The 25,451-nt window shown below is 40.5% G+C and overlaps 1 protein-coding gene across 3 annotated transcripts in view; it reads right to left on the bottom strand.

Moving 5' to 3' along the window:
- Positions 1 to 25,451, bottom strand: part of crebbpa (CREB binding lysine acetyltransferase a) — a 52,725-nt gene that overhangs the window by 22,542 nt on the left and 4,732 nt on the right. Inside the window, exons 2-14 of one of the 3 annotated variants that reach the window (XM_039694666.2) lie at positions 16,685 to 17,304; positions 11,103 to 11,267; positions 10,777 to 11,020; positions 5,662 to 5,775; positions 3,487 to 3,741; positions 2,919 to 3,012; positions 2,670 to 2,807; positions 2,225 to 2,342; positions 1,974 to 2,133; positions 1,731 to 1,793; positions 1,518 to 1,630; positions 584 to 763; positions 236 to 475 (exon numbers count right to left, since the gene is read on the bottom strand). In XM_039694666.2, coding sequence (XP_039550600.2) covers positions 236 to 475; positions 584 to 763; positions 1,518 to 1,630; positions 1,731 to 1,793; positions 1,974 to 2,133; positions 2,225 to 2,342; positions 2,670 to 2,807; positions 2,919 to 3,012; positions 3,487 to 3,741; positions 5,662 to 5,775; positions 10,777 to 11,020; positions 11,103 to 11,267; positions 16,685 to 17,304 — 2,504 coding nt within the window. The remainder of the gene's footprint in view (positions 1 to 235; positions 476 to 583; positions 764 to 1,517; positions 1,631 to 1,730; positions 1,794 to 1,973; positions 2,134 to 2,224; positions 2,343 to 2,669; positions 2,808 to 2,918; positions 3,013 to 3,486; positions 3,742 to 5,661; positions 5,776 to 10,776; positions 11,021 to 11,102; positions 11,268 to 16,684; positions 17,305 to 25,451) is intronic. The other 2 variants (XM_039694667.2, XM_089117131.1) reach the window with 2 other exon arrangements.

The following is a 25,451-nucleotide window of genomic DNA, read 5'->3' on the forward strand; positions in this document are numbered from 1 at the left end:
TTGGGCCAAATCTAGCCCCCCAACAAACAAACATAGCAAACCTGGCTTCTCCAAAACATTTTAAATATCAATTTAAACTTTAAAAAACTAAAGAAAAATCACAATTAATTCATGTAACCCTAGTTTCATATGAAGTGCAATTTGTGTGGTGCCTAAACAAATTCGATGCTGCCTATGCGGGGCAGCTCACTTGGTTCCGTAACGGTCATTTGAGGACGGCTCTGGAGGGTCTCACCGGTGTTCCAGGGAGGGGCAGCTCCGCCTGGGGCTGCATGTGGGGCGGGGTGCCCTGAGCAGGGGCGGGGTTGGGTGTGGAGGCCCGACTGGGCTGCAGTGCCGCTGGCAGGTTAGTGGTGCTGGCGGTGGCGTTGGGGGGTGGTGTGGAGCGGAGTGGAGCCTGAGGGGGCGCGGGGCAGCCTAGTGACGGGCCCAAGGGCCCAAGTGCATTCAGGGGGAGGTTAGCGTTCGGCTGCTGCTGGGGAAGGAGAGATTGCACGCACACAAGCAGGGACACAACTTGTTAAGAGGGGAAAATCGCCATGCGGAAATAGATTACTTTAGGAGCGCGAGTGCATGTGCGCACCTGTGAAACGGCCGCCTGCGAGTTGGGCTGGCCCATGTTGACGTTCATGGCATTGGTGTTGGCAGGGAACTGCGGTTGAGCCATGAACGGCGTCTGGTTGGCTGTCTGCGCCACCATGTTCCCAGCGTGAGCTCCCAGCATGCCTTGCGTTGGGGGCATTCGCGTGGGAGACATATTTACCTGAAAAAAGCAAGAAATATATAAGAAATATATATATATATATATATATATATATAAAGTGGCTTTAAGTACTATGTACTTACATCGAAAAATAAGTACAATGTACTTATTTTGTTCAGGTTCTATTGTAAAGCACTTTTGCAGCTATTGAGGTGCGATACAGGTAAGGTTAGGGTCAGGTGTGGTTGTATGGGTCGGTTTAAGGGTGGGTTAAGGTGTAAGGGAAGGGTCAACTGTGTAATTACAAACGTAATTACATTTATTAATTACAGCTGTAATTACATGCAGGTACTTTCAAAATATAAGTACAATGTAAAAGCATGTATGTACACAATAAGTCCATTGTATCAAATTATTAATTTCAATGTAAGTACATAGTACTTAAAGCCACTTAATATAAAACGGGACCTATTTATATATATATATATATATATATATATATATATATATAAGATGCGTGTTCAGAAAATATAGCATATATACTATATAAATAAATATAAGAAGTATAGAATAAAGTATAAAGTTTTAAACCTAAATGAAAATTGTTAGTGTGGCTTTCTTGTAATAGCGCATTAATTTTAATACATGTCTTTTAATGTTAGTGTTATAACCTATTATTGGGTCTTATTTTACTCCTAGAGTCAATTTCTTGTTCTTGCCTCCTGTAAAACACTTGGATCTGCATTGATTTGTTTGGAAAAGTGATATATAAATAACATTTTATTGATTGATTAAACCAGAAATGAAGACCGACCGTAGGGACTTGGTTCATGTTGATCTGTTGATGGTTTATCGGAGAGGCAGCACGTGTTGCCATGGGAGCCTGAGACATCGGCACATTGGGCAATGCACTGAATGGATTCATCCCTATTGGAAAACACATCACACAAGATTGATAACGCAAAAAGTTGAGAAAACAAATGTGTTTCCCAGACATGATTTGCGGCGAGTGGAACTGGCGAAGTACCTTGAGACACCTGCATGCGATTGATGATCTGATTTGGCACATTAGGCATAGGCACGGGTCCATCTGAAGAGAGGGATGAGACAAAATGAGATCAGAAGGCTGGCAAAGTTTGTGCATTTTTAACCTCTAATTAATGTCATAAAATTTGACTAAAACAACTCCTCCCCCAAATGACAAAACAATTGAATCCAATATTTGCTGATAATACAGCATAAATGAGAGATTTCGGGTTGTATGACTCACTCTGCCGAGGGCCCATGACATTAGGCTGGTTGGACTGTTGTCCCGCTGCAGTCATAGGTGCCTGGTTAATAATCTGCTTCTGTAATCGAGACCTTCTCTTCTCCTCCAGTTCTTTCTGGATCTTATAGATCTTCTCCGCCAGAAAGTGATAGTACTCGTCCTGTGCAACACACACAGACTGCATTGTTAAAATCAACAGTCCTAAAGAATTTCACTTTACACACTTTTAGGATGAGGTTGGTTTCGCTCACCCTGCTGTTGGCAGACTCGTACATATCCCCTTCCACTTTTCGTGCGTACGCCACCAGGTTCTCCATACGGCGGTCCTTCAGGGCGGCGGGGTCTGGCGTAGGGAAGATGGCCTGCACACTAAAACACACAGAGCACTATGTTTTTTCTAAGTTTAAGTGACAAAGAACAATCCCACTGGATCAACAGGACATTGATTACATTTTAAAATATACCATAGCTGAAGTTTTCATTTTATTTTAACTTTAAGACGTCTTAAATCTGGTCACAGGAACCACAATATGGCTCAATGGGAATATTAAACTTAATCCTTCCTGAAACCTAAACTTAACAACTACCTTACTAACTATTAATAAGCAGTATTTATGAGTTTATTGAGACAAAAGTTGTAGTTAATAGTGAGAATTGACTAAATCTATATATAGTGCAAGAGCAGCTTTTACTAACAGTTTGTGTACGAGGTGGTTACGGAGGTCCTGAGTGACATGCTCGTGCCAGGCTTTCCTCACACCGGTGGCTGACAGAGGGGCCGCTGTGGGCAGGTTACCCATGCTGCCTACCGTAGTGCCGTCCGGCATCAGCTGACTGCACCAGGGGAATCAGGAGACTTAGTTAGCAAACAGATTTGAGGAAACATACATTTTTAGCAATTAAGAGCTGGAGATGTGTGTTTTGGTTGGTGTGTCCGTGTCGTACTTGTTAGAGTTAAGTGTTGACGACATGGTGCCATCTGGGAGCAGCTTAGTCTGTTCTGATGTCGGGACGCCGATTTGGTTCAACTGACCACCCCCTGGACAAACAATAAACATTTAGAAATACGAATAAATACAATTATAAAAGTAAATAAATATACATAAATTAAATTAAAATCATTTAAACAAATTTCATATATTTCAACAATATATATAAGTACTCGTTTTAATTTATTATATTCATTTATGATTTAACACAATATATGTACGCATAAATACAAGTTTATTTTTACAAGTAAAAATAACATTAAATAATATTCAATATAAATTTCTTTATATTTTTTTAACTATATATATATATATAAATACAAGTTTAATTTTATTATTTAACATATATAATAAAAACAAAATTAAATAATATTCAATATAAATTTCTTTATATTTTTTTTTACTACATAACTATATATATATATATATATATACACACACACACACACACACACACATATTAATATATATATATATGTAAAAAAATATTTATTTTCTTGACAATAAAGTAATTAAGTGTTTACCGAGCGCATTGATGGGTCTCATTTGCTGCTGGTGTGGTGTCTGTGCGGTCGGCTGCCCGGGGCCCTGCGTCTGTGCAGGGGATTGGGTCTGTGTGGGGCTCTGGTTGCTGTAGGGGAGGCCGAGGGCAGCGTATGCCCGCTTCATGGAGCTGGGGTCGATGGGCGTGGAGCTGGGTAGAGCGGGTGCCGTCTGCTGCCCCGTGCCGACTGACCCGATGGGGGATTGTAGACCAGCGTTGGGGGGACTCAGCATTGCTATAATGCAGGAAATAGAGGTTAGAAGCCTTTTGGGAAGACGACATCTGCATATTTCAAACTAGATATGCGTGAAATTTTGTGTCTGATTCTGCTTAAACATTTAGCAGTATTAGTCCATCAAAACAAAAAGCTAAAAAAAAAAAAAAACAGCCAGCCAAACAGCCATCTGGAAGAACACATTATTTGTGGGGGGAGGTAGAAAGGAAGGGGAGTGGGTCCGAGACGCCATTTGCATGAGGAAGAAATATCACTAAGCAGACTCTCCAACATGTAAATCCCGCAGCGCAAAAACAAACACTTTAGCTGCCTCGCACTCTCCGAGTCATGATGAGAGACGCTTGGAAGAGGGAGAGGCCGTTTGCTGGAGCTGTAACAGCGTGAGATTTTAATGAGTCACCGCTCAGCCAGCGGGGCGGCACGAATCTCCTCATCTTTCGAGCCCCTCCTCCTCAGCAAACACACGCGGGCACGTAAAACATGCACGCACTCACAGCTGCTGAACTACAATGATGCTTCAGAAAACATCATGAAACTGAATTTTGATCTAAACGTTTAAATGCTTGATGGACAAATATAAACAGTGATTACAACTATTTTAATGGATACTGTTTAAAGCATGACTTTTTGGATACTGTTGGAATATTGTTTAAACTAAAAAGTAGTGCACTTAATTGTAGAAGAACAGAGGTTGCGGTGAGCACAGAAAAATTCAGGAGCAGAGAATCGCTGTCCCGTGACTTTTAGTAATAAAATAGTGGCTATCCTTAAGTAATTAAACTCACAGCTTTGTTGTTAACAGAAAGAGAGAAACTCTGAACAGATGCAGGTAATTCACACACGCATCTCTCATCTCTCTCAAGAACTAATTCAAATAAATACTATAATTCATTCATTCAAATAAATGTAATCTTAAATCTCAACAGAAGTAATTATGAAATTAAATAGATATCAAGTCCTACTTGAGTGGATAAAAACAATTGCATTTATTTTAAATTTAAACTATAAAACTTTCTCATTTGATGGCAAATAACGTGTAATTAAGTGCCTAAAAAACAAGTAATTAATTTTCCACTAATTAAGTGTATTCTTTAAAGTTCACAGTGTAAAAGTACTATTTTAAAACTTTGCTAAAGAGTACTTTTCACGTGGGCATCACGGCAAGTTTATTGAGAAAACATCCAAACAGTGCAAAGCTGGAATCTACTAACTAAGAAACTCAAATATAAGGCAGTTTTGAATCTGTCATCATTGTATATTTCATCATTTATAATTCTCAATTGTCCATTTGTTATTTCTTAGACATTTATTTTTTTATAAATTAAATACAACTATAATACATAATTAGTATTATCATTTCAGATGTAACATAAATATATAAATTGGAGCCCGACCGATAAAGGATTTTGAAGGCCGATATCGATACAAATATTTTTGGGTTTTAAAATCCGATATATCGGCCGGTATTTTATTTATTTATTTATTTTAAATTGGACATGATAGTCACAAATTTTGTCATGCTTATTTGCGTTTAGAGAACTGATGGGGATGTTCTTTTAATTGTTATTCAAGCAATGTATGTATCGTGACCATCTCAACGAGTGTTGCCAACAGGAACGGTGTAGAGTGCCCTCTGGTGGACAAACTATACAACTCCAACACTCGTGACATGGTTCAAGCATGTTTCGTCCGTTTTTATTTTATTTTTGAAATATTCATTTATCGGCCATTATAACTGCCGATACCGATCATTTGAAAACTGCCTAATATCGGCCGATAATATCGGCCAGCCGATATATCGGTCTGGCTCTAATATAAATAATTATTAACATAAAAATACAGAATTATTAACTGTACATAATTATTCTATATTGTAGTGAAGTAAAGAAGAGGCGGATGTTTAACGCAGGAAAGACTCACGTTGCTGGTTGCGCTTGTCACTGGCGTTCTTCAGCGGGAGGCAGACGGGACAGTCGTGCCTCGTGCAGTTCTTCCAGTGCGAGATGATCTGCCTCGATGAAGCACAGTGAGCCACTGCAGAGACAGAGAGAGGAGAAAGCCTGAGCCAAAGTACAAATTCTGCAAAACTGAGAGCAAAAAAGGTCCTGTGGGAAAGCAGGTCTTCAAGGATCACACAGACATGATTTTAAAGCATTCAGTAGTATTTGACTGCACACACACAGAGCCGCCTCTCAAACAGCTCACGAGTAACAAACTGTGCTTTTTCATGGATTGTTGCACTTAAATGGGCATTTAGAAAAGATTGTGCATTTCTGACCATCTTGGCAAGTACTCACATAAACACAGTCGGTGATGTCTTGATGTAAACGTAAACCGTAAAAAAAAATAAAAAATGCATGTGCATCATTATATTGGATCCGTGCATTTGCTTTTAAAGTGACGCCAGCCTAATGAACCTGATGATGTGAGCCATTAATGTTATTAAAACAACAAAAGAAAGCGAGAAAAATTCATCTGTATTTAATTTACACAATTTATTTAATTTCTGTAGCATTCCTGTACCTGAATTAGGGCTGTTGGTACGAATTCCGAAATTCGAATATAATTCGAATATTATAAAAATCAATACTATTCGAATGCTAAAGTTACTATTCGAATATTGCTTTTATATATATTTAAAACCAGGTGACCAGGTGTAAACGGCCCCTTAGATCATTTTATTATTAACAATAGGAGAGCGCGGGACTAGCTTTCGCGTGGCACATTCACAAGGTCTCGTTCACTCCCTCTCTGCCATACATGCGCCGCGCGCTATGTATGTTATGCGCGGATTCCGGAAGATTTTAACTAATTTGCTGCCATCAGGGAGACGCCATCAATATGCGGGAGACTCCCGGAACTTCCGACGCAATATGGCGATCACATCACCTCAGATCTGAGCCCCTATTCATCAAGTCAACGCGCCGCAATCTATCGCAAAACAAAGTGAAAGTAAGTCGCAGACGCTTAACACTACTATCTTCATTAAAAGTAAAGAAATGTAATTATCTTACCAGGTCTGCTGCCTCTCTCCCTTGTTGCCGTCTTTGCTGATTTTGAAATTAGCCGATGATCATTAAAATGCAGCTCATATCTGTTGCTTTCGGTGACGTGCACTTCATTAAATCTGTATATAGCGAGGGAATTGAAGATCGGATTTAAATCTGTTTTGTAAAACACAATTATGTGACCAGGTGTAAATGAAATTGTTTTGATAAATCAGATACCTATCCGATCTGAGAAAACGCATGAAGTGGCCAGGTGTAAACAGCCCCTAAATGTTTATTGTAGTAATGTTAGATGTCCCTCTAGTGGGCCGAACGTGTAACAACAACCACAGGCTATAGTGGCATTGATGATCCATAGGAATGTGTAATGTCGTAAATATTAATAATAGGATAAATTAGAGCATTTAATATTCGAATATTATTCGAATAATACATAAAATAAAGAATGGAAATCGAATAGTATTATAGAGGATGATTGACAGCCCTAACCTGAATACTGTTAGCCCAGAGCCGGCTCGGCACCAGCTGACAGATGATGGCGCGTTTAAAATAGTGCGACAGCAATGAAGTAATCAACGGCACCAAGAGACGATCGAGTAGTGTCTGAAAGTGGTGTTTCTATTATGCTGGTGAACTTACTATATAGTGCTCGAGTAGTGGTTCGAGTGGAAATTTCAGACACAGTGAGAATTTCCTGTGTACTTTTATTTTATTGTATTTATTTGTGCTTCTGCTTTTTCATTTCTTCTTGTTTACTTGTCTTTTTTGTAAATTCAATTCAATTGAATTTCAAATCAAGCTTCCTTGTGCTGTGTGCAACAAAATTACCCCATTTTAAAAACACAAACACAGTCACCTAAGGGGGGAATTCCCCACGATAATCCAAAAATGAAATTCAGGCCGTTATTCTTTACGTATTTTTAAAGCAGTGCTGTAAAGTATTTAAGTAAATATAACTAGTTACTGAACTCAAGTTTCATTTCTTTTTTTAAATCATACACACAAGTTCCCAGTATAGAGACAATTATGATTTATTGCTGCTGTGATTATTTCATAACAGTGCCGATGCATCTAAAAGGAAGCGAGTTCTGCCAAGAGCCTTCAGGATGCTTTAAACACTGTCTGCAAGAACATGACGCTTTAAGAATGATCTCTATAGATGTTCATGCCTTTCGCCAGGAGTCCAAGTGAGAGAGATACGGGTGTCACCGCGGGCAGGAAACAACAGGAAATGAGCTGGCAGCGTGGAGGGTACGTTTGGCACAACGCTTGCATTTGAGTTGAAATAAAGCCCTGTGCTCCGGGTCCAACAACAACTACAGCACTAAGAGCAAAGCAGCCGGGCAGCATCGGGCTGCCGCAAGCCCTCTCCTGCTGTTTGCCAACTCCTTAATACTGCATTATACCATACAGGCATGAGTTTCTCTCTAAATGGACTGTTATATTTGAGACGGAGCAAAGCATTTGCTCTGGAAATTCCCTGGGTTTGTGAATGAAACATTACTAGTTGTGAAGCGAAAAGTGTTAGGCCAGAAATAAACGTATGCAAGCGCACAAACGTGATATTTGACGTCCTTTATTGTGGTGGTTACAAACCACAATGGGGATACTTTCGAATGTGCTATAAAATCGGATGTTATTCAAAGAGCGAGGTGTAGTGCTGCAGCTTTGTCTGACGCACACAATGCTCTAAACCCCACATCAGGACAAAAAACGTCTCATTACCGCTCTCGCTGAGACTAAACAGAGCACAGACAGCAGATTTAAAGCGCACCTCAACCCACGAAATACAGCAGACACACCTCAATTGATTCGCTCTTTCACACACACAAACTTTCTGCACGAAATCACTCTTCACTCAACACTTGTTCCAAAAACAACCCAAATTTGTTACATGTTTTAATAAATGTGTCATGTTGTATGTAAATAAATATTGTGTTACATACATGCACGAAAATAAGAAACTTATTTCAAACTCATTTTTAAATAATGAATATTGTTTCCATGCATGCAATTCTTTACATTATTAATTCTTCATTAATTTGTATAAAATACCACAGATAAAAATGTGCAACACAAGTATATTACATATAAAAATATAAATGTTTATCAAATTTATAAGTTAACCTATCAATTCCTGTTAATGAATACATTTATTACTAAAATTGATATCAATTAGCAAAATATTAACAAAATTAATAAAAAATTAATTATATTAATAAAAAAAGTAGTTAAAAGTTTGTGCACCTTTTGCAATAATTGTTATATTTTTTTTAATCTCTACATTTACCAATGGAATTGCATTTTTATTATTTATTTATTTTTCTAATTATAACTCATAATACTATAAGTACTAAATATAAATCTAAATGGACTTATTAAGGAACCAGAAGTGTTAGGAATTAGAATCTGAAAGAAATACAGTGGGTACGGAAAGTATTCAGACCCCCTTAAATTTTTCACTCTTTGTTATTTTGCAGCCATTTGCTAAAATCATTTAAGTTCGTTTTTTTCCCTCATTATTGTACACACAGCATCCCATATTGACAGAAAAACACAGAATTGTTGACATTTTTGCACATTTATTAAAAAAGAAAAACTGAAATATCACATGGTCCTAAGTCAGTCCCTCCAGAAAACCGCGATTATGCAATCGCTGAATTCAACGCAAAATCAGCCAAAGTCCGCATATTTATGCGAGGGCCGCATTTTTTCAAATATGCCGCACTTTCGCCCCATAATTTGTCGATTTCCGTGCAAAATATGCGGGGTTTGCATGATTTTATAATCCTCGCAATTTCGTTGCAAAAAAGCCACATATATCTTAGCAGAAAGTTGAAAAATGTTGCGTTTGCTTCACACAAAAGCAGCCATTTCCCCCTGTTTCCATGGGAACGTTATGAAGTGACGCAATTACGCGACGGGATAGCTCACAGCTGAAGTTATTGCAGAGGCCAGACAGACTCACGTAGGGGATTGACATCTCACAAATCGAACTCGTATAACTGTCTGTCACACGTTCTACCGTCACATCGCTACTTAATAAACAAAATAAGATGAAGGAAGTAGCATCAAACAGAAATTACCCGCACACATGGGGTGTTTGAGGCGCACACAGTTCAACAGGGAGCGCGCAGCTCTTAAAGGGGCCACACCTTATTTACACTCGTTACAGTCTGAAATAAAACAAGATGAGAAATTAAATATTCCCAGCACTTTCTATGATGTAGTATGCTTGCTTATCAAAGGAAGTAAAAAGAAATGACTCTTTACATTCAGGTAGTAGCCTGGTGAGAACAGGGTGTTGGGGGAATCACTTTTTTTCTTTTTTTCATCAAACCGCAGTTTTTGCAAGTTCCCGCAATTTTTGCAAATTCCCCGCAATTTTTGCAAGTTCCCGCAATTTTATCGCATAAAATTGCATAAATATCCCGCATATTCCATCGCATTTTTAAAGAAAACGGGCCGCGTAATCAAGGATTTTTGCCCGCAACAATCACAAAAAAACTCCGCGTTTTTCTGGAAGGACTGTTAAGTATTCAGACCCTTTGCTGACACTCATATATTTAACTTTCTTCTGATCATCCTTGAGATGGTTCGACACCTTCTTTTGAGTCCAGCTATGATTGATTATACTGATTGGACTTGATCAGGAAAGCCACACACCTGTCTACATAAGACATTACAGCTCACAGTGCATGTCAGGGTAAATGAGAATCATGAGGTCAAAGGAACTGCCTGAAGAGCTCAGAGACAGAATTGGGGCAAGGCACAGATCTGGCCAAGGTTACAAAAAAATTTCTGCCGCACTTAAAGTTCCTAAGAGCACAGTGGCCTCCATAATCCTAAAATGAAAGACGTTTGGGACGACCAGAACCCTTCCTAGAGCTGGCCGTTACCTGTCTGCTGTCTATTCTTGCCAACTTCTGTTTAGCAACTTTATAATATCGCCCTTCTGTAACACTATCAGCACAACTTTTCATGTTGAGGTCAAAAGCAGAGTGACACTCATTCAATGTGGACTCACCTTGGCAGGATTTGCCGGCCTGGCAGTGCGTCATGTGGTTGAGGACGTTCTTCATGGTCCTGCAGTGGGGCAGGGCGCAGGCTCGCACCTCTCCGTTGGCCTGCTCGCGGCGCTGGCACTTGTGGGCGTGGAGCAGCAGAACCAGCTGCTGCTGGATCAGCTTACGCTTCTCCGGGTCGGCCGTGGGGCCTGCGGACACGCTCTGACCTGCCACCATCCCCACCGACACCTGCTGCTGCTGAGGCTGCAGGCAAGAGAACCAGCATCACAGAATGAACTCTGGCCTGCAAGCTCCATCTAGTTTGGGTGCATGATGGGAAACTCACCATGTTTGGCACGCTGGTGACCGTCGCTCCTTTTAGGTCAGTTGGAAATGGGGGCAGGCTGTTGGGAAGGCCGCCTTTATTCTGAGCGTTCACGCCAGTCGTGCCCATTTGTTGCCCTCCACCCTGGTACTGACCAAACGGACTGTTGCCACCTGCCATGCCCATCTACAAACGAAAGAAAAATGGAAATATCATTCCAGATGAGTCGTCATAAGTTCCAGACACAGAGTCTCATGTCGAAAATGACCTGACCTGGTAAACAACACAAAATTTGATTTCTCTAAAGTGCGCAACTTGCAGTGCGCATCTGATCTACGGCTGTCCCACAATCACAACATTTGTGAGTAGGGTAAAATACGTACCACATACACACTGCAAACGGAGTATGTGTGTATGTATATATTTAAGAAAAATGTGTTCTTAATATATCAAATATTTATATTTATACATAATATTAATTATATATATATACATGCAAATATTTCTTAAATATATACATGCATGTGTGTGTATTTATGTATACAAAATAATTATACACACCACACACACATATATTACGTAAACACAAACTTTTATTTTGGATGCGATTAATCATTGCCCATCCCTAGTCTCCAGCATGCAGGGCTTCCCCCGTCCTCCCTCTCCCTGTGCTGATCTCCGGCAGTGTGCCGGCCGTCCACTCTCTCCTCTGTTGACATCGCTCCAGCAAACCAGATAAAAGAGGCCAGCGGAGTGGCACATGCACCAACAGCCCCTCCTCCTCTCTGCTCACTCATTCATGCACACCAACACACTTCTCACACTACTCGCTCTGCTTACTCATCCACACACTCTCTCTCTCTCTCTCTCTCCCGGAGCAGCCAGGATTCCCTTTCCCAGCAGATCTAAAGGCCCATTCACACCAAGCCTAACTATATAAATAATATCTCTAAAGATTTAATAATCATTCTATTTCTATGAGAATAGTAGAGTCCAAACCACAAATACGAAGATAACAATGAATAATATTGATGAAATCACTTTTAGAACTTTTTTTCCAGCTGATAAATGGTAAAACATTAACAGCCAATCAGAATCCATCCTGCTTGAAAGAGCTCGAGCACGTAAACTGGCAGAAAGATATACATGTAAAACAAACAAAGATATTATGCATTGGTGTGGATCCTAATATAGGCTAGTTACCGTTATATCGTTATCGGTGTGACTGTTCTTAATATGTGAAATATTTTATTGTAACTGGACACTATCATACACAAATGTTACATGCCGAGCTCGAGATTCATGTACTGGCACAGACTTCCTTAAAATGGCCCATCGTTTTCAAAATGACACTGATGTGGCCAATAACAAAAGCTGAAGTATGTTGAACTTCGTTTAAAACCATGAAAAACTACACCAGGATGAAAAAAGACGTACAACAATGCAACTGCCCTGGCTGCATGGTACACGGGAAGCACAGATGCTTCAGTAAGACGAGCAGATACGCTTGAGGTTGAGTTTGGCTTGAATCCTTATCAATCAACTGGAAACATGGTTGAAAGCAATGATACATGGTTTCACTTACAAACACTAATGGCAGAGCTCCGGTTGTTGCTTTACCATTTACACAAAATAAAATGTGTCGGAAAAGAGCCCAAAGCCACTCCAGATGAGCCTCTTGTGTGGCAAGAGCATTCAACCGTCTGTGTGACACCGAGAGGTTACAAGAGTTTCCTGATGGTACCCTGTTAAACCTCAGGCCAGAAAACACTCCCATCTGACACCACCAGCAATCAACTACGAGTTCGACAGCTTATTTTTAATTGGTTACTGCTTTTGTTTGCTCCCTGCTGTACGTGTTAATGTGTTTTGAAGGAGGCGTGGCTTTGGAGACACTCGGGGGGGGGGGGGGGGGGGCATCTATCATGGAGAGACACGTTCTATTAATCAAATTAGCATAGCATTAGCATAGAGCACGTAATGTATATGCATGACTTCCCATCAAGCACAATTCTGCCACTGCCTGTATCGCAGGCCTTAAAAGAAAATGGCAGAGTGTGGCGGATGTTGTTCAATGGAATTTGTTTACAGTAAAGAATGCACAAGAAAAATTATTTTGGTTTAATAAACTTTGTTTAAAATTTAGTTGGAGTTTATCCCTCATGAAAAGTCCTCTACCCCTCTGGAGTGATGATATTACTGCGCCGAGTCTATAGATACATATGCGCCGAGTCGAAGTGCTCCCAATCACTTGCTGTGGTATTCCACCTTACAATATAGTTATCCAGTTTACACGCTTAGAAAAGCGCAACATTTAATTTTGTCACCATTCTTGGTCAAGTTACACTACTCGTGTAACTGTATTTAAAAACGGAAAACGTGGAGGTGTTTGGTCGCTTCTCTGCTTGGATCCTAATGAATGAACTGGGCTAGTTAAGTGCTATCAAAGTGTCTCGCGATTGAGTGCACGCACTGAGACGAGAGAGGTACGTTTCAACTCGTCTCAGTTAAGGGAATAACATAGTTTAATATGAAAAACAGTGGAGTATCCCTTTAAGTGCACACACTCTTTAACGTTTAGTTTGCTGAGCTTTTCTTAAGGCCAATTTATACTTCTGCGTCGAGGGTACGCCGTAGTGTACGGCGTTGGCTTCGCACGTAGGTGACGCCGTCGTGAGCATTTATACTTCTGCGTTCAGGTATTGGTTGCTCTGCAGTACTGCTCCGAAACGCTAGGAGGCGGCGGAGGGTTTTAATGTTCCACTGTGTTTAGATTCCTCGCGGCTAGGTTACTGCAAGCAATAGCGACTGAAAGAGAGCTGATCATGTTGGAGTTGGAGCTTATTGGGGTGGAAAAACAGTTAATTTTAGTGAAATTACTAAAACTGAAAGGCAGAAATGAGAGAAGACGTCGGAGGAGATGGTACGTGTGGAAATGCGTGAGAAGGTACGTGCGGAAATGCGTAGGAGGAAATGCGATGCTACCAAGCCGACCAATCACCGATCTTGCGGTCCGCGTCGTCGCGACGTGTAGTTACATTTTTGAAGAGGTGCGCGTCAGGCAACGCGGAAGGGTACGCGCTATGGGACGCGTCTGTGCGTATGCTACGCCGTACCTACTGCGCGCACCCTACGCAGAAGTATAAATTGGCCTTTAGGCCATGTGTCCACCAAAGCATTTTTAGCCAGCTAAAAACGCTAGACGCTCTGCTGAAGACGCCGTGCATTGGGCGCTTGAGAGCGTTTTGGCAGCGCAGCGTTTTTTCCGTTGAGACGTTTCGTTGCTATGATACAGAATATCCGCAGAAGTTTGAATGTTGACAGTTGGTCGTGTGGTATTAGTCCCGCCCCTCCTCCACTGTGATTGGACAGCTGGGTAAAAAGTGACAGTGATGAGCGCTGCATTTTATCCAAAGTTGAACATTTTTCAACTCCAGCAACCAGTAAAAACGCTGGAGCATGAAAAAAAAAAAAACGCTCAGCGCCTCGGTACGCTCATAGCATTTAAAAAACGCGGCGCTCCCATTGAAAACAATTGAAAACAAACGCAAGGCGCGTGGAAAAACGCTTTGGTGGACACACGGCCTTAACGTTCTTTTTTGTTTGCTTGTTTGTTACATCAGAGTCCCGTGAGCTGGTGCACCGTCAACATATATTATATATACGGTTCCAGCCATTGATTGGGCCACAACCATTCCGGTTTCTGCTCTGGGGGACTCCAAGGACTATTTCGCTTTTTCTTTTATTTATGTATAGGAAGTACAGGGGTTGGACAATGAAAATGAAACACTGGCCAATGTTTGTTTATTTTGTGTAATGGGCATTATGTGTCTGCATATCCCCCTTTTTGTGTTAATTGATGCTGGCCACATCTGTTAACCGTTTCTGTGCGAGTTAGTGGTGTTCTGTGAGAGATCCTGTAGTCCCAAGACCTCTGTAATAGTTTGAAGCAAATACAGTGACTCATGTTTATTGTAAGTTTTTTTTTTTGTTTGTTTGTTATTTCTTTTTTCTCTCTCTTTATAAATACTTTGGTTTACCTCTGTTGGGTTAACATTTGCTTTACTTTTGTAACCTCATTCTGTGGACCCCTAAGCGTTTGCAGTAGCCTGCTGCCTCTGTTCTTTTTTCCTTTACTGGTCACATCTATCACAATGAGTTTAACAGCGTTCTGGCACGTACGCTCTCGCAACACAAGCATTTAAGCCTAGTAAAAAAAAGTGCAGGAATGAGTCATACAATGACACAGCAAAGATCAGCTTCAGATAAAGATTGATCAAGTGAACATGCTGCTGACTGGCAGACGAAACTGGACGTACAGCCTGATTTACACACTGATCAGATTCCACCAGCATACTAGAGCTCTAAAAACAGACATGAAACACATTTCACCAAACATAACTGTCATAACTTATCGCACAGTGAAACAGGGACTTGTTGGCCCCCTTTGGGATTTAAATGATTTAAACGCAGGATCCAACAATTTGCGAAAATACTTAAAATGAAAAATCAATTGTTCAAAATGCTACAAGTAAATATAGGCATCCTAACATGATAATGCACAGTATGAAAAATGCATACTGATTTTGAAATTTGCTAAAGATTATATTTAATGATTTATTAAATTACTACTGATGTTACTGTTCGAGTGTTATGCGATCTAAAAATAGGAAATGAGCAGCACAATTCAGTGTTATTATAGTAATTGACTAATTGTATGTATTATTATAGTATTTAAAAAAAATAGTTTAAGCTTTAGCAATTGTATTATGTTGTTATATTAAGTTTTTAATGCTGTATTTTAGTTATAGTAATTTCAGTACTTTAAATTTATTTCAGCAAGTTGCAAAGACAACATTTCTGATTTTCAGTTTTTATATTTTATTTCAGCATTTTTAATTAACAATACCAATTTTAGTAGTTTTAGAACTAAACAAATCAAATAAAAAGTAAATAAATAAATAAATATATCAGTCAATAACTTGAAATGGTAAAAAGCAGAATATCCATAAGAATATATATATATATATATATATATATATATATATATATATATATATATATATATAAAAAGCAGCATTTCCATCCCGAAGAGAACAAAATCATTAGTTATGGATAAACCAGAAAAAAAATAGAAATGGAAGTTGGAGTCATCACTGGGCAAACCACCACAGCTATTTTATTAAATGTACCAAATTGTGTGTGGTTTATAGTGCGTAAAAAAAACACACACACACACACACACACACACACAGTCAGACATCATGTTCTCTAGCAATTGGTAGCAGATGCTTATTTGTGTGTCAGAATGTCCTGGAATAAATTATTTAGAGACATAACCTGAGGTAAAGTTACATGATTTTTGTGGTGAACATCTAGGAAATTGTTTGAGAACTACCTCAATTTTTTATTTGCACCTTTGAAATTGTATCACATTCTTGCCAATCAGTGAGCTTATTTACCCCAAAACTTGCATAAAAATATCTGAATGGAAACCTGGCTAAGGAGATTTAAAAAAAAAAAATGTACGTGCCATCTTAACACGACTATGAACTCCAAATGAGTGAAAGTGAAACCACAGCAAAGGAAACCGGTCATCTCACCTTGTTGATGTTGCCAGCTTGCTGGGCGTTGATGCCCATCTGCTGTGCCCCCTGTGCGAGAGCCTCTGCCAGGACACTTGCCGCTCCTCCTGGTGCTGCCGCCCCCACTGCTCCTCCCGCCCCTGCAGAAGTTGGCACCTGGTACTGCATCCCTGGCGCGCCCCGACCGCGGCCCACAGACCCATTGATCACCTGACCCTGCTGAGTGCCCGCATTCTGTCCCATCATGCCGCTGTTCAGCATGGCCTGGTTAAATCCCGTGCCGAGTCCCATGCCAGCTGAGCCAGCATTATTGCCCTGCGTTCCTGGGGTACCACCTGGTTTCTGAGTTTGAGACGGGTGAGAAGGGGAGCCCTGGCCCAGGGGACTTTTTCCAAGCCCACCCAGCTGAGGTCCGATGCCCCCAGGCTGCGGACTGGATGAGTTCCTCCCAGCGCTGCTTCCCGGCCGGAGGAGCTCGGAGAGCTGCTTGTGTTTGGCAGCAGCATCGACCATGGGGCCGTGACCGCCTGTACCTGCACCACCGTTAGAGGGCATGGACATCAGCCCCAGGTCTCCGTTAGGAATCAGCTCATCTGGAAGATCGTTCTCCAGGTCATCCCAGGAAAGTGAACCCAACTCTGAAGGAAGAAAGAGAGGGAGGATGGTTGTTTATTCACTTCTTGTATCTCAATATGAAATGAATCAAGATGACGCGGCACAGACAAATACGCCCCTGTCTACGTTCTGCTGTATTTTAAAGTCGTAGACGGATTCTTCCATCATAGTTTGCGTCCCATGTGTTGTTGATTGAAATGTAGAAATGAATAATCAAATATTGTATAAATAAATATAAACTGAAATAATCGAATTAAAATACTTAATAAAGTAAATAAATAAAAGATTGTCGATTTCTACAGCTTAACGTTAGTGACTCTCCAAGATTCGTTCATTTTGATGAACGAGTTTGAACAGGAGAGTCACGAACGCGCATCAAGCCGACCATTTGAGCTTATAAAACTTAAACTTTGTTATTTATTAAATGAGCGATCGTTTCGCTAGATAAGACACTTACTCATCGTCTGAAATCGTTTAAAGCCCTTTGAACAGTTTGCAGTTTGCACTGAAAGTGACTTTTGGACCTTGAACCGTTGAAGTCCATTATATGGAGAAAAATGCTGAAATGTTTTCATCAAAAACCTTAATTTCTTTTCAACTGAAGAAAGAATGACATGGACATCTTGGATGACATGCCAAATAAATATCCCGTCTAAGCTCTATTAAATTTCATTCTAATCTAAGCTATGGTTCTGACGCCATGAAAATATTGTTTTAGAAGCTTCATATTGTGAAGGAAAACAGCAGGGGGTATCAGCCTAAATCAATACGCCTGCATGAGGCCTGATCTGCTAATAGCCCTAATAAATCCACCTCATCTGTTAAAATCTGCTAATGAACGCCTGACACCTTATACACATGGGTGTGTGTGTGATATAGCGGAACAGCTGGGAGGAAGGAGACGTTCTCCATCACCTCCGTGACTGTGCGAGACTAACACCGGCTGTTAGCATGTTTAGCAGAGTAAATGGCACCAACACATCAGGAGGGACGCTATGCCAAGAGATGATGTCACCACACTGACTCAGGTGCGAGAGCAATAAACTACTAATGATTCTCTATTTATCCCAATGAGAATAAGCCCACTTAAATAAAGTAAAATAAATGGGAGAAAATAAAATGTACATTTACTATTTGAATAAAATTGCAGGTGGTAAGCTATGGTACATACTACATCCAATGGCGTACATGACTAGTGATGTCAAATGACAATGTGCTGACTAATGCTGGGCGGTTTGACCAAAAATTGATATCACGATTTTTTTTCAGAATTAATAAGGTTTTCCGGTTTATGACGTTTGTTCAAAGCCTTTTCTACTGGTTGAGAGAGGAATTACTGCAATAAATTGACTTAGGATGGTCTATTTTATTGTCATTATTTAATATTGTAGAATAGAATAGCGCTCGGTACAACCTAAAATTGTTATTCCTTAACATTGTAATAACATTCTTATAACCAAGCAAGAAAGTTAATACAACGTCAGAAATAACGTTTTTATAATTTAATGGGAACGTTATGAAAACGATTCTTATAACCTAAAATTGTTAGCTGGGGAAGAGGAGAGATTCGCGATTGCACTGAACACGTTTTAAGTGCAGGATTCTCTGAGCGAGCCCAGAGAAAATAGACCTATTCTTACAAGAGCAGCGTGTAACGCGATATTCCACGCGTGGGCAGAGATTCGCACTCGCGCATTATATTAATTTCCTTTCGCGCTACAATAGTGCGCTCTCGACATTTGAGAGGAAAATAACGCCATAGTTCTGTAAGATCCACCTTCCCTGTAACGTTACACCAGAGCACTGCTGTTTGATTTACCCTCGCCTCATGGTCGCTGCTTAGAAGGGTCCGTCTGAAACAGTGTCGGCGGCGCAGTGTAACATTCGTTCCGAACGTTGTGTAATTAAATACATCGCTATGGCGGTATATTAAAAACACATCGTAACAAAAATATACACAGGTTTTTGGTATGAAACAGTATACCACCCAGCACTAGTTTCATAAGCCGCGTTTCCACCGCAGGAACTTTCCCCAGGGACTAGGAACTTTGGGGTGGTACTCGGTGTGTTTACACCGCAGGAACCAGGGACTAAATAAAGTTCCGGGTAAAAAATTTCCCCCCCAGAAAGTCCCTGCTGGCGAAGTGGTACTTTTTCAGAGTTCAGGAACTTTCGGGGTGGGACTTGTGCGCTGAACATGCTGATTGGTTCTTACCACGCTATTCTTTCTACCCGATGGCGCACGTTCGTCCCATCGATGTCCGCTGATAAAAAACGTCTACTTTTATATCTAGCATTACGAGCGTTCTGAATACGCTTTGGATACTCTTCTCTTTTCTTCCGTTTTGTTAATTACCTCGTTAGTAAACCAATCGCACACAAAAGCAGCAAAGCTTGAATCTCGTCCATACAAAACTCAAAACAAACGCGCAGGCTAGGAAGAGCAGTCGCACAAAGTTTAACATAATCTTCCCGCCTCGGAACGATACATTAGTACGCGGTGTAAACGCAGCAAGCAAGCGGTCTGGGGGGAAAAAAAAGTTCCTGTGAAAAAAGTTCCTGGGACAAATAGTTCCTGGTAATTGCGGTGGAAACGCGGCTATATACTATTTTTATAAAATCGTAAGCAGTATACAGTACATGCAGCATGGGGCGCTGCAAGCTAGTGAGGTCAAATGACAATGTAGCGCACTACATTTGTAATCTTCTCCGTGGCATATCGTTTCTTTTTATATAAAATTATAAGCACAATAAAGTAGATACTACACAATATGGCATACACTTGTAACCTATTCAGATAGTAGCCTATGTTTTGGCAGCCCAAAAAAAACTTGGTCAGCGTGCGAGAGGTTTTTTCCCAGAGCAACATTGTGCAGTCTATCCCCGGCTCTGATTGAGATGCAGCATGGGTAGCGCTGAGTATGCACCGGTCCAGGAGTAAACACAGACACGCACGCTGCCAGACACAGCAGGTGCTAAACACGAGGGAGGCAGGAGTAGGGATCATCCCTTTTCTTTTGCTCCCTGACGGGCAGCTGGCTGCTTAATGACCCACATCACAGAGCCTTACTCGTGCACGTGCTCACTTACACACTCGGCTGCGTAGTGCCAACGTCCCGCCCCCTACAACATTGAAGCCGTGCCAAAATGCAAAGTAACGTGTGGGTTTGAAAGCACCTTGGAGTCTAGAGTCCCAACGGGGATCTAGATTTCTCCCTCCATCATCGTGCTGAAGCCCGTTATAGTGGCTCCGGCGGTGGGCTAATAATAGCTCTCAGCACGGCAGTAGACCACAGCTGTCGTTCACAGAGTCTAAAAGATAGCGGGCTGTCTGAGCTGGGACAGGTGCGCCTCGCCTGGGGAGGATGGCAGCGGATCCACATGAACGGAGACTTTCAGCTTGGCTATCCATCTTTGGCAAACTAAATAGTCCTGATGTGAATGGTTGCGTCATGTGAAAAAATGTGTCCACAAAAATATAAAAGTAGCAAGTCTTTCAAAATTGTTCAAGCATTTTTTCTTTCAATATAGATAATGATAACAAATGGGCAACAAATCATAGTATTACAATTAAAGGGTTAGTTCATGAACATCCTGTCAATAGTATTTACTCACCCTCATATTGTTCCAACCCCGTAAGACCTTCGTTCATCTTCGGAACACGAATTAAGATATTTTTGATGAAATCTGAGAGCATACTAGTCCATAGGTTTCTTGAGAGATTGAAACTTGCCGCCCTCGAAAAGTTATTAAAGACATCGTTAAAATAGTCCAAGTGACTACAGTGGCTCAATCTTAACTTTATCAAACGACGAGAACACTTTTGTGTGCAAAAACAAGAAAAATAACGACTTTATTTCAACTATTCATTTACTTCTTTCTCTGCCTCGAGTCAGGTTACTAGTTTAATAGCGTAAGCTTCTGTTATTGTACGTCACACGCATCACACACACATGACCAGCGTGTGAGCCTACTTGTGACGTATACTGAGAAGTGAATAGTTCAAATAAAATCGTTATTTTTGTTTGTTTTTGCAAACAAAAAGTATTCTCGTCGCTTGATAAACTTAAGATTGAGCCACTGTAGTCACTTGGACTATTTTAACGATGTCTTTAATAACTTTTTGAGGCCGGCAAGTTTCAATCCCTCAAGAAGCCTATGGACTAGTATGGAGGATTGATCCAGCTCTCAGATTTCATCAAAAATATCTTTGTGTTCCGAAGATGAACGAAGGTCTTACGGGTTTGGAACATCATGAGGGTGAGTAAATACTGACAGAATTTTCATTTTTGGGTGAACTAACCCTTTAAGGGTGCTCAGATCGATCGATCGTTTTTGGACAATAATCATTTTATATAGTTTGATCTGTTGACTTCATAAAGGCTGATTGGAAGAGCAGATCAAATGACGCAAAACTCGCAAGACAATTTTTGAACCGGTCTAGGTTTCTCAAAAAGTAGGGATGCACGATATTTCGGCCACCATATCGATGTATGTTAATTTTTAATGTTATTATCAACCTGATAAGAATAATTTGGCCAATATGTTAAAGCCGATAAATAATGGATTATTTCCTTCAGCCTGTCTGTCATTCAAGCTACATAAAAATGAGAACATAACTGTGAGCAAGTGACATGGCTTTTAATGGTGAGAATTTAGTTTTTTTTTCCCCTTCATAACAATGCGCTTTCTTTTCTCCCTAAAAGCCCAAACTTAACCACCAAATCAGCCAAATAATTGACTGTTGTAAAATAAAGTGCTGCTAAACTGCAGGTCGTGCTCTATAATGAAGTTATTAAAACAGCAGTAAGCCGCAAGACCACAGGAGACTTCTTTCAAAAACATAAAACATTTTACCGACCCCAAACTTTTGAACAATAGTGTACACATGAAGTAATTCTCTCAAAGCTAAAAATAGTAAAACATACAGGGAACCTTATTATGTGGTATATTAAAAAAATGACTTAAAAAAAAAGAATGAAAAAGAAATAAGAAAAAGCGCAAGGATGACAATCAATAACCAAATGCTCTGTGGATACCAACTGAAGTAAACTTTGAATTATATCATCATAGTATAATAACCGTATTATTATAGAAATGTGTAAAATCATTATAAACTAAAGAGTAAACTCTTAAGTTGTGGTAAAAGGTGGTGCAGTAAACACTGGCACAGAGTAAAAGATTAGAGTTTTACAGAATCGATATGATGTTCAAAGGAGGATTGACTATTTTTTTTTTTAATCAATATTTTTCCCCTGCCCTATTTTATGGCCTAAGAAGAGCAGAAGAACAAAGTGTGAATCAGGATTTGAAGATCTAAGGAATATATCCCTATAATTCCTTTTCAGGTTCAGGAGTGTTTGCACACAAGAGACTGCGAGCATGTGCCGGATCTGAGCCGCAGACGGGTTCAAGTTTCACAAGGCTGTTTGGACCAGACCTGCTGCTGATAGACAGCAGTGGAGCTGAAGGAGACACGCAAGGAGATGGTGGAAGGTTAACACAGGGCTGGTTTGGTCACATGGCGTACCACTAAACATTTTTATTGGGCTGAAACGCATCTTGTAAAAAGTGTCACGTTTCCTCCGTTCATCCCAGTTCACAAACACTGCATTCTGTCTAAATCACTGCTTTGGTCTGAACCATTGCTTTTCACTAACAAAGTTTACTTCTACATTTGAATGTGAATTTTGTCATTGTTATGCATCACAAAGCTTATAGATAACTAATTTATAGTTAGGCTAGCTAGGATATTCATACACTAAAAGCCAAAAAACTTGTTCGAAACTTGAAAGTTGTGTAGTGTATTCAAGCCTTCAGGGCCATGCAGAAAATGTGAATGGAATTGAGGAACCCAGTTATAAAAAGAGAATTTACTGATGGGAAATCCAATTTGATATAAATAAATCTAAAATAGGTCTGTACAGTTAAATTCAAACTGCGATATGGATTAGTGTAATAAAATTGTAATATGGATTGTTTTAATATAGCCTAAAGTTGCAACAAAAAAAAATCCCCATCTAACTCACCCTTTTCTAAGAACACGTATTATATTAAAAAATATTATAGCTAAAAAAAAGCCACCGTGACATATACCTAATAAGACAGCTAATAATTACCAAGTTGTGCACACTGAACCGTACAGTAGAGAAACTCTATTTGTGATGAATTACAGATCAGTTCTCTTGCTAAATTAAGCTCTATAGCAGTTAAATGACTTGAACCAATAAAACGATTAACTAGCGCTGCACCACTAATCACTGAATAATCAGGATTATGATGAAGTAATGTATTCTGCTCCTTTACCACCATTTGTCTTCTATTTACAATGTATATTTTGCAGCTGTTGATCATACCCAAACACAGCAATCAAAACAACCATTAACCCAGGTACATCAAGAACTCTGGCCACATTCTTTGGCCTGCACAGTGTCTTAAAGCATGTTACGGCACTCATTGGACACCTCTGGTGTGCATTACCCAAGCGCTCTAATACCCCTTTTCCACCAAAGAAGTTGGTTCAGAGTTTGGTTCAGAGTTTGGTTCAGAGTTTGGTTCAGAGTTTGGTTCAGAGTTTGGTTCAGAGCTTGGTTCAGAGCTTGGTTCAGAGCTTGGTTCAGAGCTGGGTTCAGAGCTGGGTTCAGAGCTGGGTTCAGTGCTGGGTTCAGCGCTGGGTTCAGAGTTTGGTTCAGAGCTGGGTTCAGAGCTGGGTTCAGAGCTGGGTTCAGAGCTGGGTTCAGAGCTGGGTTCAGAGCTGGGTTCAGAGCTGGGTTCAGAGCTGGGTTCAGAGCTGGGTTCAGAGTTTGGTTCAGAGCTGGGTTCAGAGCTGGGTTCAGAGCTGGGTTCAACTTGTAACCCCTTCTCAGAACTTGTTTGTTTTCCACTGGCTAGAGAGCCCAGCGAATGACGTTGTTACGTCACTGTGCACGTCACCATACGTCTTAGCTTTCCCTGAAACGCTTGTGACAAATTTAGGCACAACAATTACATTGGTACTACATCGTCTTTCTGCAAATGTTTCTCCTGGCTTTGCGATCCAATATTTGGGTCAGACTGTCTTTCTACTAGCACTGTGTTTCAGCAATGGTGGTTACAACCTTTCCCGTCGTGTTGTTGGTCACCCCGCCCCAGCCCCCAACGTAAGGGTGACGTGGTAAAAGAACTGTTCTCTGGTTCTAGTCCAGCAAAGAGTTGGTGCTGCTTAGGAACCAATTTTCCTAGCCGAGAACCGGTTTAGGCTGTTGAAATGCAAAGAACTGGTTCGTGAGTAGGCACCAGCTCCTAAACTGGCTCTCAAAATGCTTAGGTGGAAAAGGGCAAGGGGTATAATACCCCATTCGAAGCCAGAGCCAAAGTTTCAAATCGGTTCTTTGTTTTTCCACCACCAAAGCACCAGCTCCGAACCAGTAGAAGTGGTTCTTAAGCAGCACCAAATCATTGCTGGTCTAGAAGTAAGAACCACTTACGTCAGTGTTACCGTGACCAACAAGAGGAACAGTAACTTGTGACCGCCATTTTTTAAATAATGATGGCTCTCTAGCCTGTGGAAAGGCAAACCGGTTCTTTGAAAGCTAATCAGTTGAACCAACTCTGAACCAGCACTAGCTCTAGCTCTGAACCAGCACCTGTTTCTTGTTGGTGGAAAAGAGAAGGCGTGTGTGCAAGGGAGGGAGCTTATAATCTGACGACTAACTAACTAACCAACAATGTGCAGAAGTCTAAGTCCAAGCTGACTGTTGTGTGTCCTGTTGGGAGTTGTTAGGGCTGTTGCTCTTTAAGCTGATTTCTCTCTAAGCCTAGTTGACTAACCAAATCTTAAGGAAACCCTTTAGAATAAGGCTGGTTTCAGGTTCACCATACCAAGACAGGTCATGTTTCTTAGGAGGACATTTACATAAGACAAGCTTTTGCATTAAACAAAAAAAGCTAGACAGAGTGCAACAAAATGCCGGGACTTCGAGATGAAAACGGCACAAGACATGACATAACCCTAATATATTCACAGCTTAGTTGTCTGCATATTAAAATGTAATAAGAAATGTTCAATCCCTCCATGATTTTAAATGACATTTCAGTTTTGCAGCCAAAAATGATTGAATTTTGTGGCATTTCTAAAAAAATGTGATGAAGTAAAAATCCACTAAAAAAAATTAGCCAATATACAAGTTTA

Source organism: Pimephales promelas, chromosome 2 (assembly GCF_988280905.1).
Source record: "Pimephales promelas chromosome 2, fPimPro1.hap1.1, whole genome shotgun sequence".
Lineage (NCBI taxonomy): Eukaryota > Metazoa > Chordata > Actinopteri > Cypriniformes > Leuciscidae > Pimephales > Pimephales promelas.